This window comes from Aquila chrysaetos, chromosome 5 (genome assembly GCF_900496995.4).
Source record: "Aquila chrysaetos chrysaetos chromosome 5, bAquChr1.4, whole genome shotgun sequence".
Taxonomy (NCBI): Eukaryota; Metazoa; Chordata; class Aves; order Accipitriformes; family Accipitridae; genus Aquila; species Aquila chrysaetos.
In genome coordinates this window covers 13,501,003-13,513,824 of record NC_044008.1, presented here as the reverse complement: position 1 = coordinate 13,513,824, position 12,822 = coordinate 13,501,003, and the positions used below count along the sequence as shown (strand labels likewise).

Below are 12,822 nucleotides of genomic sequence, written 5' to 3'. Positions count from 1 at the left end.
TTATGGTAGATTACCTAGAAAGATCCCTGTCAGAGGTTGTGTGATATTCTTTGGTGTCTGTCTCTGGAATTCCCATATGAGATTCAGGAAATGAATGTATCTCACTTACAGCTGTTTATATTTTAGCCAAATAAAAAGCCTGTAATCATTGGCTTCCTGGCCCAGATCTAAGAAGCATGTTTTAGGATCTTCTGATCCTGGTTTGAGAGAATGACCTTAGTTTTGGAGGTTACCTTTGAATACATAAACACTAAAACCACCTTTTCCTCTTTGTATCTGTCTAGAAATTAGAAGAGTGAAATCCCTTTGGATGAAATGATGCAAATTTGTGTTAGAGTGCATGAGTTCATTGAGATAGAAAATTGAATACTTGCTGTTGGGGAAGAACTGGATTGTTCAGATGTTAATGTGTTTGTATTATGGGCTCTGAGGTTTTGCAGTTCAGTTCCTCTGCAGGTTGATGATAGCTGAAGCCTTAAACTTCCTGCTTGCTCTGATTGTGAGAAGCTGGAGTGAATTAAGACTGAACAGTGGTAGCAGGGCAAGAGCTGAGATACTGTGTAGATCTGATTATCTTAAATTACACTTTGCACATATATGAGTGAGAGAGAGACTCAAAGCTTTATCAAAGAAAGGAAAAAAAAACCCACCCAAACAAACCAAAGAAAACCCCACTCCCCAAACTTCTGTGCCTGTGGAAATTAATAAAAATTTAAATTGATACTAATTTAAGTGTCTGTGGGAACTTCCCATTCTCATCCTATACCTTCATAACAAGATCCTCTTCCCTTGGAAATCATTACATGTTCATTTACATTCTAAAAACAAATTTTCTGGCTTTTTAGATCTAAACCATTATCTTCTCTGATACGTTGGAACTTATGGAAAAGGGTGTCTATGCAACTTCCATTAAAACTCCTTTTAAACTTGAAAAAATGAATGGAATCAGTAAAAATAAAAATTGTGTAGAATAAAAAGTGATCTGAAAATAGGCAAAACTAAGCAGAACTGTCCAACAAACTTGAAAGTACTTCAGGTACTTTTTGAAAGTTTTTTGGGGGGGGAAGTAACTATCAGCACTTTACTTCAGTGTAAGGACTGAAAATTTATCTTTTAATGCAGAATAAAAAATTTGGGACTGATATATGTAGAGGAGGAAAATATGTAACACGATCAACGCAATAAAAATTATGTATTTCAAGCTTGATTTGACGTCAGTGATAATTTCTCCTTTCCTTTTCCACTTTTTTGCATAATTTTGAAAAGCCACATCACTGTACTTACATGAAGAGAACTAATCAGGGCTTAGGATAATGACGCATCATTAATTAATGTAAGACATTAAAATAATTTCAGATACTAGCTTCACTGTAATTTGTAAGCTGTGGGTAGGGTAGATTTATTTTAAAGGAAACAACATGCATGGAAGTTGGAAAAATCTGGTGGGTTTTTTGTTTGTTTGTTTTTGTTTGTTGTTTTTTTTAAGTCTGTTTGAGTAGTTGAACAACACTGAAACTTGGACATATTCCAGGGGTGATCAGGGCACTATGGCAGTAAAAATGCACATGTTTTAATGATGATATACCATATGTAAAATTCATGTGTTCTGTGAGGAGAAAACAAAGCAATTTGTAGACTTGCTGAACTGAGTTGTTAGTTTGTGTTTAGTTAGTACAAAAATGAATTGGGTGTGCAAAAAAAGCTTTGTTATCAAGAAGTTGCTGTAGACTTTAAAGTGTGATTTATTCAGTAGTTGATAAGCATGAATGCTAATGTTAGGTAGGATAACTAGTGTCTTTCAGAAAAGTCAGGAACAGAACTGTTGAAAGGCAAAAAGCCGTTTTGGGGGATAGAGGACAGAAGTGGAAACAAAACATACTGTTTGGAAGAACAAAACAATAATTTTTGCTTTCCCAGATATGATAGGCTCTTGATTTGAGATGTTTTGTAAAGTTACTGGATTATGATCTTTTTTTTTGTTTCTGTGAATATTTGCAAATTGTAGAAGAGCTCTGGCTATTGCTAGCAAACATTTTAAAGACTGCACTGCATTGAAGTCTGATAAACTCTGGTGTTGTGATCAGGCTGATTACTTAATGCCATTTTTGTAGGTGTACCAAGCATGCTTTAGAACTTAGGAAACGCCACAGAAATTTTAAATTATGGAAACTTTGAAGATTTTTACGTGGGAAATTTGGGTGGGTTTTTACAGGAACAGCAAAAGGCACTTCATGGCATTGTTGGCAAAATTAAACCCCTCTATCCTGTGCTTCAACAAGCAGCTTTTCAAGTTTGTGTTCCAGAGCGTGAAGTTGTTAATGCTTCTCTATAGGATCATAGGAATTTGTTACATTATACATTAGGTCAGAAATATTCATGGTAAAACCTGTAGTCTTGAATCTGTTTTGAAAAGTTACAGCAAAAAGAGTCCAGCCCTTTCAAAGAATGAGGTTAAGGAAAAAAATTATTTCCAAAAATAGTTCTAGCAGTGCTCTAGTAGGGACTTAAATGGATTTTTCTGAAGTCATCTTACAGTTCTGTTTGGATTTACTGTCTTTTTTGGACATCTAACTGAACTACTCTGCTACTGTTTTGCATGGGGGATGACGTCACCCTCTAAACTTTAGGTTTTACAAAATATAGTATCAAAGTTGTGCTAAATATCAAATCTGCAAATGCAGAATTAAAAATTATCTGGCAATAATTTTTCCTCTGTTGTGTTTGCAAAAGGAATGTCATGTTTTGTGATAGAGGTGCAGCACAGAGTTGGTAAGGCATACTGTTGTACATATATATAGGGGCTGAGGAAAGGAATGATTTAAAAGAATCATTAACTGTGTCCTGTATAATGGGTAAAACAGAGTAGACACTGCTGTGAAAACATTGCTTTGAAGTTCTTTTAGTATGCAAATATTCTTTGTATTTATTTCAATTCTTAACTTCATTTACAAATATTGTTAACTCCAGGTGCAGATACGTATTTAAAAAAAACCCCAACAACATATCTGCATTATAAAAAGTAGATTAATGTAGCTAGTATTTTTTTCTTTATGCCACTGATTAGAGATGTTTCTGTAAGCTTTTTTCTTTCAGTGCTTAAATCCTCTTCAGGAGTGCATAGACCAAAATATAGAGAGACATTTTGATCTTTGTAAAATGGAAAGTAAAATATGTTATCTGAAAATTCACCCTAGTGTGCTTTCAGTAGCTGATCTGGGATTTCCACCCCCCACCCCCTCCCATCCCCCCCCCCGAAAATAGCCTTAGACTGGTTATTTTTTGCTCTCTTGAGGTCATGACCTAAATAAAATAAACATTTCTTGTCAGTTTAAAAAGCCCAATGAACTGTACATGATTGCCTGCTGCTTAGAACATTAATAACCCCCCATATATATATATATATATATGTCGAAAGGCAAAAAGCAGGTTTTGGGGATAGAGGACAGAACTGGAAATCTATATATAGAGAGAGAGAGATGATCATCTTGCTTTTTAAAAAAGGAGCGCTTGCACATCCGTTCCGCTGTGGGCCGTATCAGGCGGTTTTGCTGCATCAGCCCCTGCCCGGGCCCCGGCCCTGCGGAGCGGGTGGTGCGGCGCCCAGCGGAGCGGGTGGTGCGGCCCTCGCTGCGGCCGGGGGCGGAGGCTGCCCCGTGGGCGGCAGGAGCCAGCCGGCCCTGCGGGTGGCAGGAGGACCGGCGGTCGCCCGTGGTTCCTTCGGGCAGCGCCTGTGCCCGCAGCCTGCGCCCTGCTGCCGCGCTCCTGTCAGCCCTGGGAGGACTCTGCAGAGGATGAAGGAAGAAAGTCATCAGCCAGGCTCTTTGTGGCTGATAAATTTTCCTCGCAAAACCGCTCCAGCGTCAGCTTTATCTTACATGAATGAAATCTTCATATCACCGCGTTTTTAAAAAACTTTTTGAAAACTAAACATCCCTCAAAAACAAACACGTGCAGCTTAGTTCTGTATGTTTCCATTGAAGAACCGAGTTTGGCTTTTAGATCAGAAAGTGATAAGGATTGTGGCTGTTACTGCCTTTTGTTAGCTAATTCTAGATAATGTCTCTATAGGAATTACATAAATGGTGTGTGTTTCTTTGGGGGAGATGTGGGACAAGAGGTAAATTCAAACAGTTTGAATACGGAAACAAACCCGAATTCGGATTTTGCTCTTCTGTAGCTCTCTAGTGAGCACAAACAGGAATGTATTTTTAAGGGACGTTTAGTGGAGGATGCCAGTATTTGCTGCTTACTAGCATTGTGGCAGCTTAATGTAGATTCAGCTTTACTACTAACTCTGAACAAGGTGTTTGAGGCTAAGATACTAAGCAATGTTTGCCATAATACTAGGCAGACTGCTGCATGCTTTGAGGTACCTGATGGGCGTATCATGTTAGAGTGTTGACAGCCCAACATATCTGGGGCATCTGTCTTTCAGCATCAAAGCAGGCAGAAGTCAATTAAAGATAAAAATTAAAAATAGTGAGTTTTGTTGACCTTTCATGGCTGCTTTTACTGCTACTTGTAAAGAAATTGTGGTTAATTCATTTAACCAGTTTAATGAGGTTATGTTTGAGAATTAGCTGGTTTAGTTAACTTTTTTCCTTCAAAATGTATGTTATGCTACAATTGCTTTTTTTTTATCATTTGCTTTATCCTTGCTTCCAGATTTTCTTTATTATTCTCTGTAGCATGTTAGTTTCAGCCTCTGACTGTGCAATTCTTACTCTTCTGTAGGTCTGAGCAGCCTCGTATAACCAAAGATGTAATTTGTTTTCATGCTGAAGACTTCTTGGAGGTAGTTCAGCGAATGCAATTAGATTTGCATGAGCCTCCACTCTCACAGGTAAGCATGCTATGAACTGTTGATCAGGTGTCCTTTTAGGCCTAAATCAGAGTTTTCACCGCTTTTTTTTTTTTTTTTTTCCCCCCCACCCCCCTTTTTTCCTCCAGTGTGTCCAGTGGGTTGATGATGCAAAACTTAATCAACTGCGAAGGGAAGGCATTCGATATGCCAGAATTCAGTTATTCGATAATGACATTTATTTTATCCCAAGGAATGTTGTGCACCAGTTCAAAACAGTTTCAGCTGTGTGCAGTTTGGCTTGGCACATCCGGCTCAAGCTGTATCATTCAGAGGAAGAACTTTCTCAAAATACAAGTACTGTTAAAGCAGGTACCTCTGCAGACCCCAAGTCTTCGGTTATTGGACTTCAGACTGACAGCAGAATTTGTACAATGAGCAAAAATACCTCCGAAGACACCAAATTTTCAGATGCTCTGCAGATGAAGTATCTGCAGCAGGAATTTATGCCGATAAAACATGAACCTATTGCATCTCACCGAATAAAAGAAGAACCCATGAATGTTGATCTTGCTGAAAAGACAGTGGCACCTAATGACGTCGGGGGCCAGAATGTTCAGACTAGGTTGGATCACGTTGAATTGACGGCATTTAAGTTGGAGATGGATTCTAAATTTGAACCTGGCAACAAGGACTTACAAGGCAAGTTATGCCCTGGAGGTCACATACATCCAGATGATACCAGACAACATAGTTCATCATATCCAAAACTGCATGGACAAAGAGAGGATGATTTTTTGTGCTAAATTTGTATATATGGTTTTAAATTCCTTTTTGAACTTAATGATGTAATAATGTAAAGATTCATAAATTCTGTGAGGCAAGTTTGTGACTTGCCTTCGCATCTGTTACAGAAGATAGTTATGTAGCTTTGTAACATTCCTCAGTGCCTGTCCATAACTGTGAAGTATCAAAGCACTTAGGGCCAGATGCACTGTAAACACTGCAGGTTTAACATAAAGAAGTCTTTAAATAATTTTGAGTTGTAGGTTTTAGAGTAGAGCTGACATTTAACATATATATTTTTTGTAAGATGAGCCAGAATTCTTTTTGACAATTCCAGGCTTTTCCATAGAGCTTATTTATACCAATTTTTTCATTTTAAATGTGTCAGCACTGTAGTGTAAATATCTTTTTTAAAAAAATCTTTTTAGTGTGATTTATACTGAAATGTGAGCCGCTTAATAAAGGTTCATAATAACAGATTGGTTTTATTTTTGGGTCTGCAAAAAATAATTCAGTTAAACTGCCTCTCTAAATGGTTATGTTTCTACCTGCACTAATGCATAGGATACCCTTACGCCATTGTGGGGTGAGCAGCTGTAGCAAACTGAGGTAGAGCTGAGGCATTCTTTGTAAATGGAGATTAGTCAGAATGTAAAATCAGTTCTCCCTTCACAGGATTCCTTACAGTTGCTCATTAAAGGCACTCCGCAGACTCCTGCTGTCAGATGTTAATATGGAACAGAGAGGCAAACCTGCCCCTGTTGTGGAGGGCAGTCGGACACCCCCTGGGCTCCAGGAGCGTGATCAGTAACTGTGTGCATCTCTCTAGATGAGCTGGTGCAAGGGAGCAAAGTCCCTTCTACCTTTGCCTCTTCCCCTGCTCAAGCCACGGTTAAGGCAGTTCTATTTCATGTCAACAAAAACCAACCCCCCCCCCCCCCCCCCCCCTCCCCCCCAAATTAAGTCAGTTAATCTGACTAAAATTTAAAAAAAGAATATTTAAATGGTAACTTTTTCACGTATAAAGGCCTCAACTTTAGTAGTGACCTGTAATTGACAGAGATGCGTTTGGATTTTAATTGCTCCCTATGCCGATAGCGCCAGGCAATAAAGATGCTTGCCAGTGTGTCTAGTAGGAAGATTCCTCATGAGTCCCAGTTTGGAAGCAAGAGTTATTTCATTAAGAAAATAACAGTGGTGTCCAAGTTAACTGTTTGCCTCTCTCCCCACCTATGGAATGCTTGAATTCTCTTAAGCCATGTTCTGAGGGAAGAGGATTTCAAGGCTAGCTAGCATCTGATGTGGTAATGGCAAAAACTGTCACTGAACCTACTTAATTCTTTGTGTAACATATTACTGTATAGTTCAAACACATCTGAATGATATTTCTTTTTCAGGTAGATACAAATAGCAGTAAACTGCCCTACAGCCTGTCCTCCAACTAAGTATTTAAAACATAAGATCCTAGGCCTGTTGTTATTTCCAAAGCCCTCTGTATCTGTTGTTTTTTTTTTCCTTTGTATTTTTTCCCTATAACTTTCTGAAAGTTGTACATCCTTATGTACCTACTTTATAACCTTTGCACTTAGTGATCACTTTGGCTTCATTTGTAGCAACAGAACAATGTGATTTCCAGGTGATGTCTAATTCAACTGCCTGAGGCCCTTTTGTTGAAATGTTTTTTGCTTATAGGTTGTTAAAATTCAAAATGTTACTGCTTACTTACTCTGGCACTAAAATCAGCCATTTAACGGATGAGTGCCCTGATTTCTTTAAGTCTAAAATAGGTCTGTCAAAGAATTATTAATTACATCAATATTTGAATTATTGAATATTACTCCTACATAGCCATAATTACGTATTAGAGAAGCAATAGAAACATGAATCTCTTGGATGTGGCTAATATATCCTTAAGTCTTACTGCTGTTTTCTTTAATGCTGGCTAAGAGATTACTACCAGTTTTGCAGCCTCAGGGATCTTGCTTTCCCCTCATGCCATGAGCAAATGATTCATGTGTGACATGGTAAGTTATTAATCTAGCAGATTCTGATTTGAGAAATTAATTGGTTCGTGTAAGAGTTTAAGCCTTCCTGATAGTAGAAATGTGGTCTTGGCTCCTGTTGTGTTTTCTGGATTATCTGGAAACTTCCACCCGTAATCTCTTTGGCTTTATGAACATCTGTACACAATTATGTAGCCTTCCATTCCTGTTCTCTGTGCCAGCCGTTGGAGAACAGTAAAAGAGAAGAGCTGCCAGTTGTAGTTTGCACCAAGCATGCAGCTTTCCACCTGGGTTAGCAGAAGGCTCCAGCTTTATCAATACCATCCTTGCCAGATACTGCTCTTTTAAAACAAAACCAAAAAAACCCCCACCACTACCAACAACAAAAAAACCAAACCATAAAACAACCCAACTGTTTAGTTTAATTAAAAAAAAACAAACCTTGTTTGTATGCTGGTGATCCATATGCTGATCATTCATTCTGGTTCAAGTTTGTTTGGGTTTTTTTCTTAAATCTGCCAGATTTTACTAAAGTAAACCCTTGACAGCAAGCAACTTCCTGCATCATAGGCCCTGTCCGAACTGAAAAAATAAATCTTTGAAAATGGTTTAGCAAACAGACTTTACACTTAAGAGTAAAACTTTATTTCCTTTTGAAGACCTGCTCAGCGGTCTTGGCTGATCATGGCCTCAAACTTCTGCTCAGGTTATGTCTTGGTTCTGAAATTTTTCCTTTGAACTGCCTACATCTTCAACCTATTTTTTTTCTTTTTTTTAATCACTTTCAGAATTTTAAGAGATTAAAAAAAGTGGCAGTTTTTCCACTTTTTATGCATCCTTTATTTTTTATTTTAGAGGCAGACTAGATTCTCCTTTTTAGACAGAATTCCTTGCAGACAGAATATAAACAATACCGGGATTACCAATGGCTATCAGAACTCCCTTTGTATTCAAAGGTGTAGACAGTCTCGGTTGACTGGCTATATTAGTGTGTACTTCTTTCTTTGTTTCTTTTTAAAAAAAAAAAAAAAAAAAGTTTTTGTCCTCTACTGTGGTGTATTCATTTTGATGCGGTTGTTCTTTAAGAGGGGAGTACCTTTTCTGAGGATTTCAGCTCCCAAATTGTTCATTAGTCTGACAAAGGTCTTGCTTTGGTTTCACGTGGTCCTATGCTATAACCTTTATTCCTACCGCATACAAATTCATATTCAAACTTTGCTTCAGCAATAAATGGTTCATGCCTTCTGATGTACTGAAACTAGTCTTTGCTTATTGCTTGTCCCCCCTCCCCGGATTTCAGTTATATAGAAATCTTTCTGTTATTTTGGCTGAAATCTCCAGTTTAGTTTTAGTTGTCTCTCTTGGCCCTTCCGCAGATTTCTGCAAAATCTGCTTAAGGCCTATTGCCTGTACTGCAATGGTATTGACATCTGTGCGTTTGCAGTGGTGTTCCAGTTAATGACATGATGTGCAGAAGTTTAGACATGTTCTCCTAGATACTGGTTCCATATTTGTGGGTAGCAAAGAATTGCATTGTTACTGCTGCTACCCAATAGCTTTCAAGATGGTAGCTGCTTTTTTTTTTTCTTTTTTTTTTTTTTTTTTTAAATTACTGGATCTTTTGCATTTCACTGGCAACTGACTTCATGTGTTACATACAAGTGTTACTCAGTGTTGTGTCATCCTCCAGCCCTCCAAATGCCTGCAAATTGACTCTTGAAACAGCATTTTCATTACAGGTACTGCTGGCATGCAGATTTTCCCTTCCTTGTTACTATAGTGAATATTTCAATACTTCTTTAACTGAAATATTAATTCTATCTAGTATTAGAAATAAAGTATTATTTCAGAGGGTGATGATTTAAGTATTCATCTGTGAAAGAATTCCTTGGTGATAAATAAATAAAATTGATTTTTAAGCAGATATACATGTGCACAGTAAATAAGTTGGCATTGCAAATGATGTAGAAGATGGAAACATGAAACAGTAGAATGCTGTGAAACAGATCTGAACATTACAGATCTGGAAAACTGAGTAAGTCTTCCAAGAAACACAGGACTGGTATTCATTGATCAAAATGACTGTTTTCTAATATCTGCATGTGAATAAGGATGCTGAATCAATTGAAATAAATCTGTGTTTTCTCCATGCTCCTTGGCAAAATAAAGTGTTGTGAGAGAGTAGGCTACCACCTGACCCTACTAGGATGAAAACTGTACTAATTCTCATAAAGAGATAAAAAACTTTGCAGGCTTCTCAAGTGTAATTTTACTCATTTTTTCTAGTGGTCAGATGCGTAGAGAACCTTGTCTTTAGGCAGACCACCGCCTGTTACCTTACTGTGAATGTAAACAAGTTGGAAATGGAAAGGACAAATTTTCACTGACCTATGCTTTGCTGTGAATGACGCTGTTGAGAATGTTTTCTTTGATTGTGAGTCACTGTGTTCAACTGATATTTTATTACTTTCTCAAATGGATGAAATGCACTTTAAAAACTGTATAATAGGCGATACTGATATTTTGTGCAGATCCCACTGAAATTGGAGCATACATGGGAATATTTGGGAAACTTTGATTCCCACCAGTCACTCATTTCATTTTTCATAGAAATGCAAATTATTTTGTGTTCTGTTCAGAAGCAGCAGCTTCACAATATCTAGGTTGCTATTTCTATTAGAATCATCAGGGATACTGACTTTGCAGATTTAGTGTATTATATTCTAGCCACTGTTTTTCTCTGTGCTATGATGCTAATATTTCCTCTGCTTTGGAGCTGTGCTGTACTTGAGTGCCAGCTAGACATTGATCTTCTCATGTTCTGGTCATGCTGATAGATGAGCCTACTGATGAGGGCATTAGTCCTTTAATATTTGGTGTACAGTTATGATAATCTGATACAAACATTGATTAAAACAGCAGTTTAAACTTCTATTTTTATCAAGTTTGATTTTTCAATAACTATTTTGATATTATGTTTTCTCTTACCAATTAATTTCTAGTCCACCGGAATGAAAGGGCAATGTTTGGTAGAGCTTAGGCCTGTGTTTTAAGGACTATGCTTTTTATGGCCATTGTTTTATCTGGTTGTATTGAGACAAAATAGGGGAGTTAGCTGAGAAAAGCTATTCCCTAAGTATCTCAAGAAGAAAACCTTAAGAATTAGACCTGTGTGTGTAAGACTAATGTAACATAAGTCAAGGCTGCTAAAGCTGTATCCTAGGCATGTAGTAACACTCAGGTACTTGTCTAATCGATGCAGTTGAGAGCTTTTGTTAATCTCGGAAATGAAATTTTTAGACTAAAACCCATCTTTTAGCAGTGATTTCTTTATAAACTTCAAAAGGAACACTGATGAAACCTAATACAGGTAAACTAAGCTTGGGTTCTCATTTCTTCCCTGTTTCTTGCTCTTACGCTGTTGTTCTGTGCTGTACAAAGACTTTTCTTACATTTGCCTGCTTGTGAGGTTGGTTTTGTTAGAAAAGGCAGACCAAAGGAAATAGCATTACTGCATTGCAGATTTTTTTTCTACTCTTTATCCAACTTCAGTACAAGGAGAAAATGTTGAGTTAATACTGAATAGCACTCTGGTGGTCCAAATGCAATGGTTCCTTAAATTGCCTTAGTCCGCAAACCCTGATGCTTTTCAGCAGCAAGTTGATACCCAGGCCTGTTCAGGTCTAAAAGGCTCATATGGAAGACAAAATCTATCCAAACCTTAACACAATAAAGGTACAGTAAAAAGGTACAAACACTCTTTTTCCAACTCAGTGCAGTTATTTTTACCTCAATCTTAATTTTAAAAAAAAAAAAAAGTGTGATGTGTTACATGATAGTGCTATGCTTTCAAAGAACTAACTTCTGCGGATGCAGTTATTCAGGAGCTTTATTACTGAAAAGCAATATTATTTGTTCCCAAAATATAGTGGTGTTGAAATAGGTAATGCCTGATGTTAGAATTCAGAGTTTCTGGGAGTCTCATAGATTTCACTGTCATCAATACCTTTGTGTCACTCAACTTTAAAACTGGGTAAATATGAAAATTTCCATGAAGTTACTTGTAAGATTTTGTTTCTGTACTACTATGCATATACATCAGAAAACACCACTGCTTTCATCTCTTAAATTGTTGTGTAACTTAGTCCTGTGCTAGCTTATTTTTTAATATTGTCACCCAAGCCTCGCATTGCAGTTTGGGTGCATGTACACATGTTCTTAGAGCATTCAGGTTAAAGTTTGTTGATGGGATAAGAGGGATGTTTATGTCATATAATTGCATTTTTCAAGTATGAAAAGAACAGAAGGCTGGATCCTAGTCTAAAATGGTGACAAATCAAGAAAAGCAGTATGAATAGGTGATTGAAAATTTCAGTTTCACAATCTCTCACACATGTGCATTGAGTATTTTCCTTAATCGGACAACAGTAGATACTCACCTACAATGCATGCTGAAGTGTTCAAGCTTGTATAAATGATATGAAGAGAAATAAATGTAGAATATATATCTCCATATACAATATATATAATCAATATATATTATGTATATAATATATATATCATCAATATATGATAAATACTTCAGTTTCACTTCAGAACAGCAAGCTATTGAATTGCATTTTAAAACAAAGCCCATGAAGGCAAAGTTCTCCCCTCCATGCCCTGCATCGGCTGCTGCAGGTAGCTGAGATGAGGTTGTTCCCTAGTGCGCTGGGTACTTGGATCTGCATTTCTTTCCACCCATTTCTTGCACATCAGCATGAGCCATCTCAGTATCAGCTTTCCCTTTTCCCTGCCAACTTCGTCAAATCTGCTCTTTGCTCATTTTGTTCTGTTTAACGAAGATCAGTCAGTCCGTGAATTTAAGTAAAGGTGTGAGCACTCTCTCCATTTCAGAGCTGTGGACAGTGCCTTTGAGAACAGGGTGATTGCAAATAGAGGTAATTCCTGCAGCAACCTCTGGAAAGGTCTAGGTGGGCTACGGTGTGCTTTGTATCCTAAGTCCTTTTGAATGAAGTTCTGATATCACAAAAACATGAGACTGCGTGTACAGAGGTGTTGGCACAGTTTAGGTCAGTTAAATCTGATATGAAATACTAAGTCAAAAGGGATATTAATTTCTGTTACCAAAGTATCTCTGTATGACTAGGAACTTGCAAACAAAGTTGAGCACTTCAAAAAGGCTGTGTCCTGAAGACAGCTTGTGCTAAAGGAAATCAGTTTGTGTGTGAC

At 37.5% G+C, this 12,822-nt stretch overlaps 1 protein-coding gene across 3 annotated transcripts in view; it reads left to right on the top strand.

Annotated features, from left to right (window-relative positions):
* The window catches only part of RSBN1L (round spermatid basic protein 1 like), a 56,119-nt gene extending 45,597 nt beyond the window's left edge, over positions 1-10,522 (top strand). For all 3 annotated transcript variants that reach the window (XM_030014745.2, XM_030014746.2, XM_030014744.2), the window contains 2 exons: positions 4,735-4,843; positions 4,951-10,522. In XM_030014745.2, coding sequence (XP_029870605.1) covers positions 4,735-4,843; positions 4,951-5,607 — 766 coding nt within the window. In that variant the 3' untranslated portion in view covers positions 5,608-10,522. The remainder of the gene's footprint in view (positions 1-4,734; positions 4,844-4,950) is intronic.
* Positions 10,523-12,822: the final 2,300 nt, after the last annotated feature.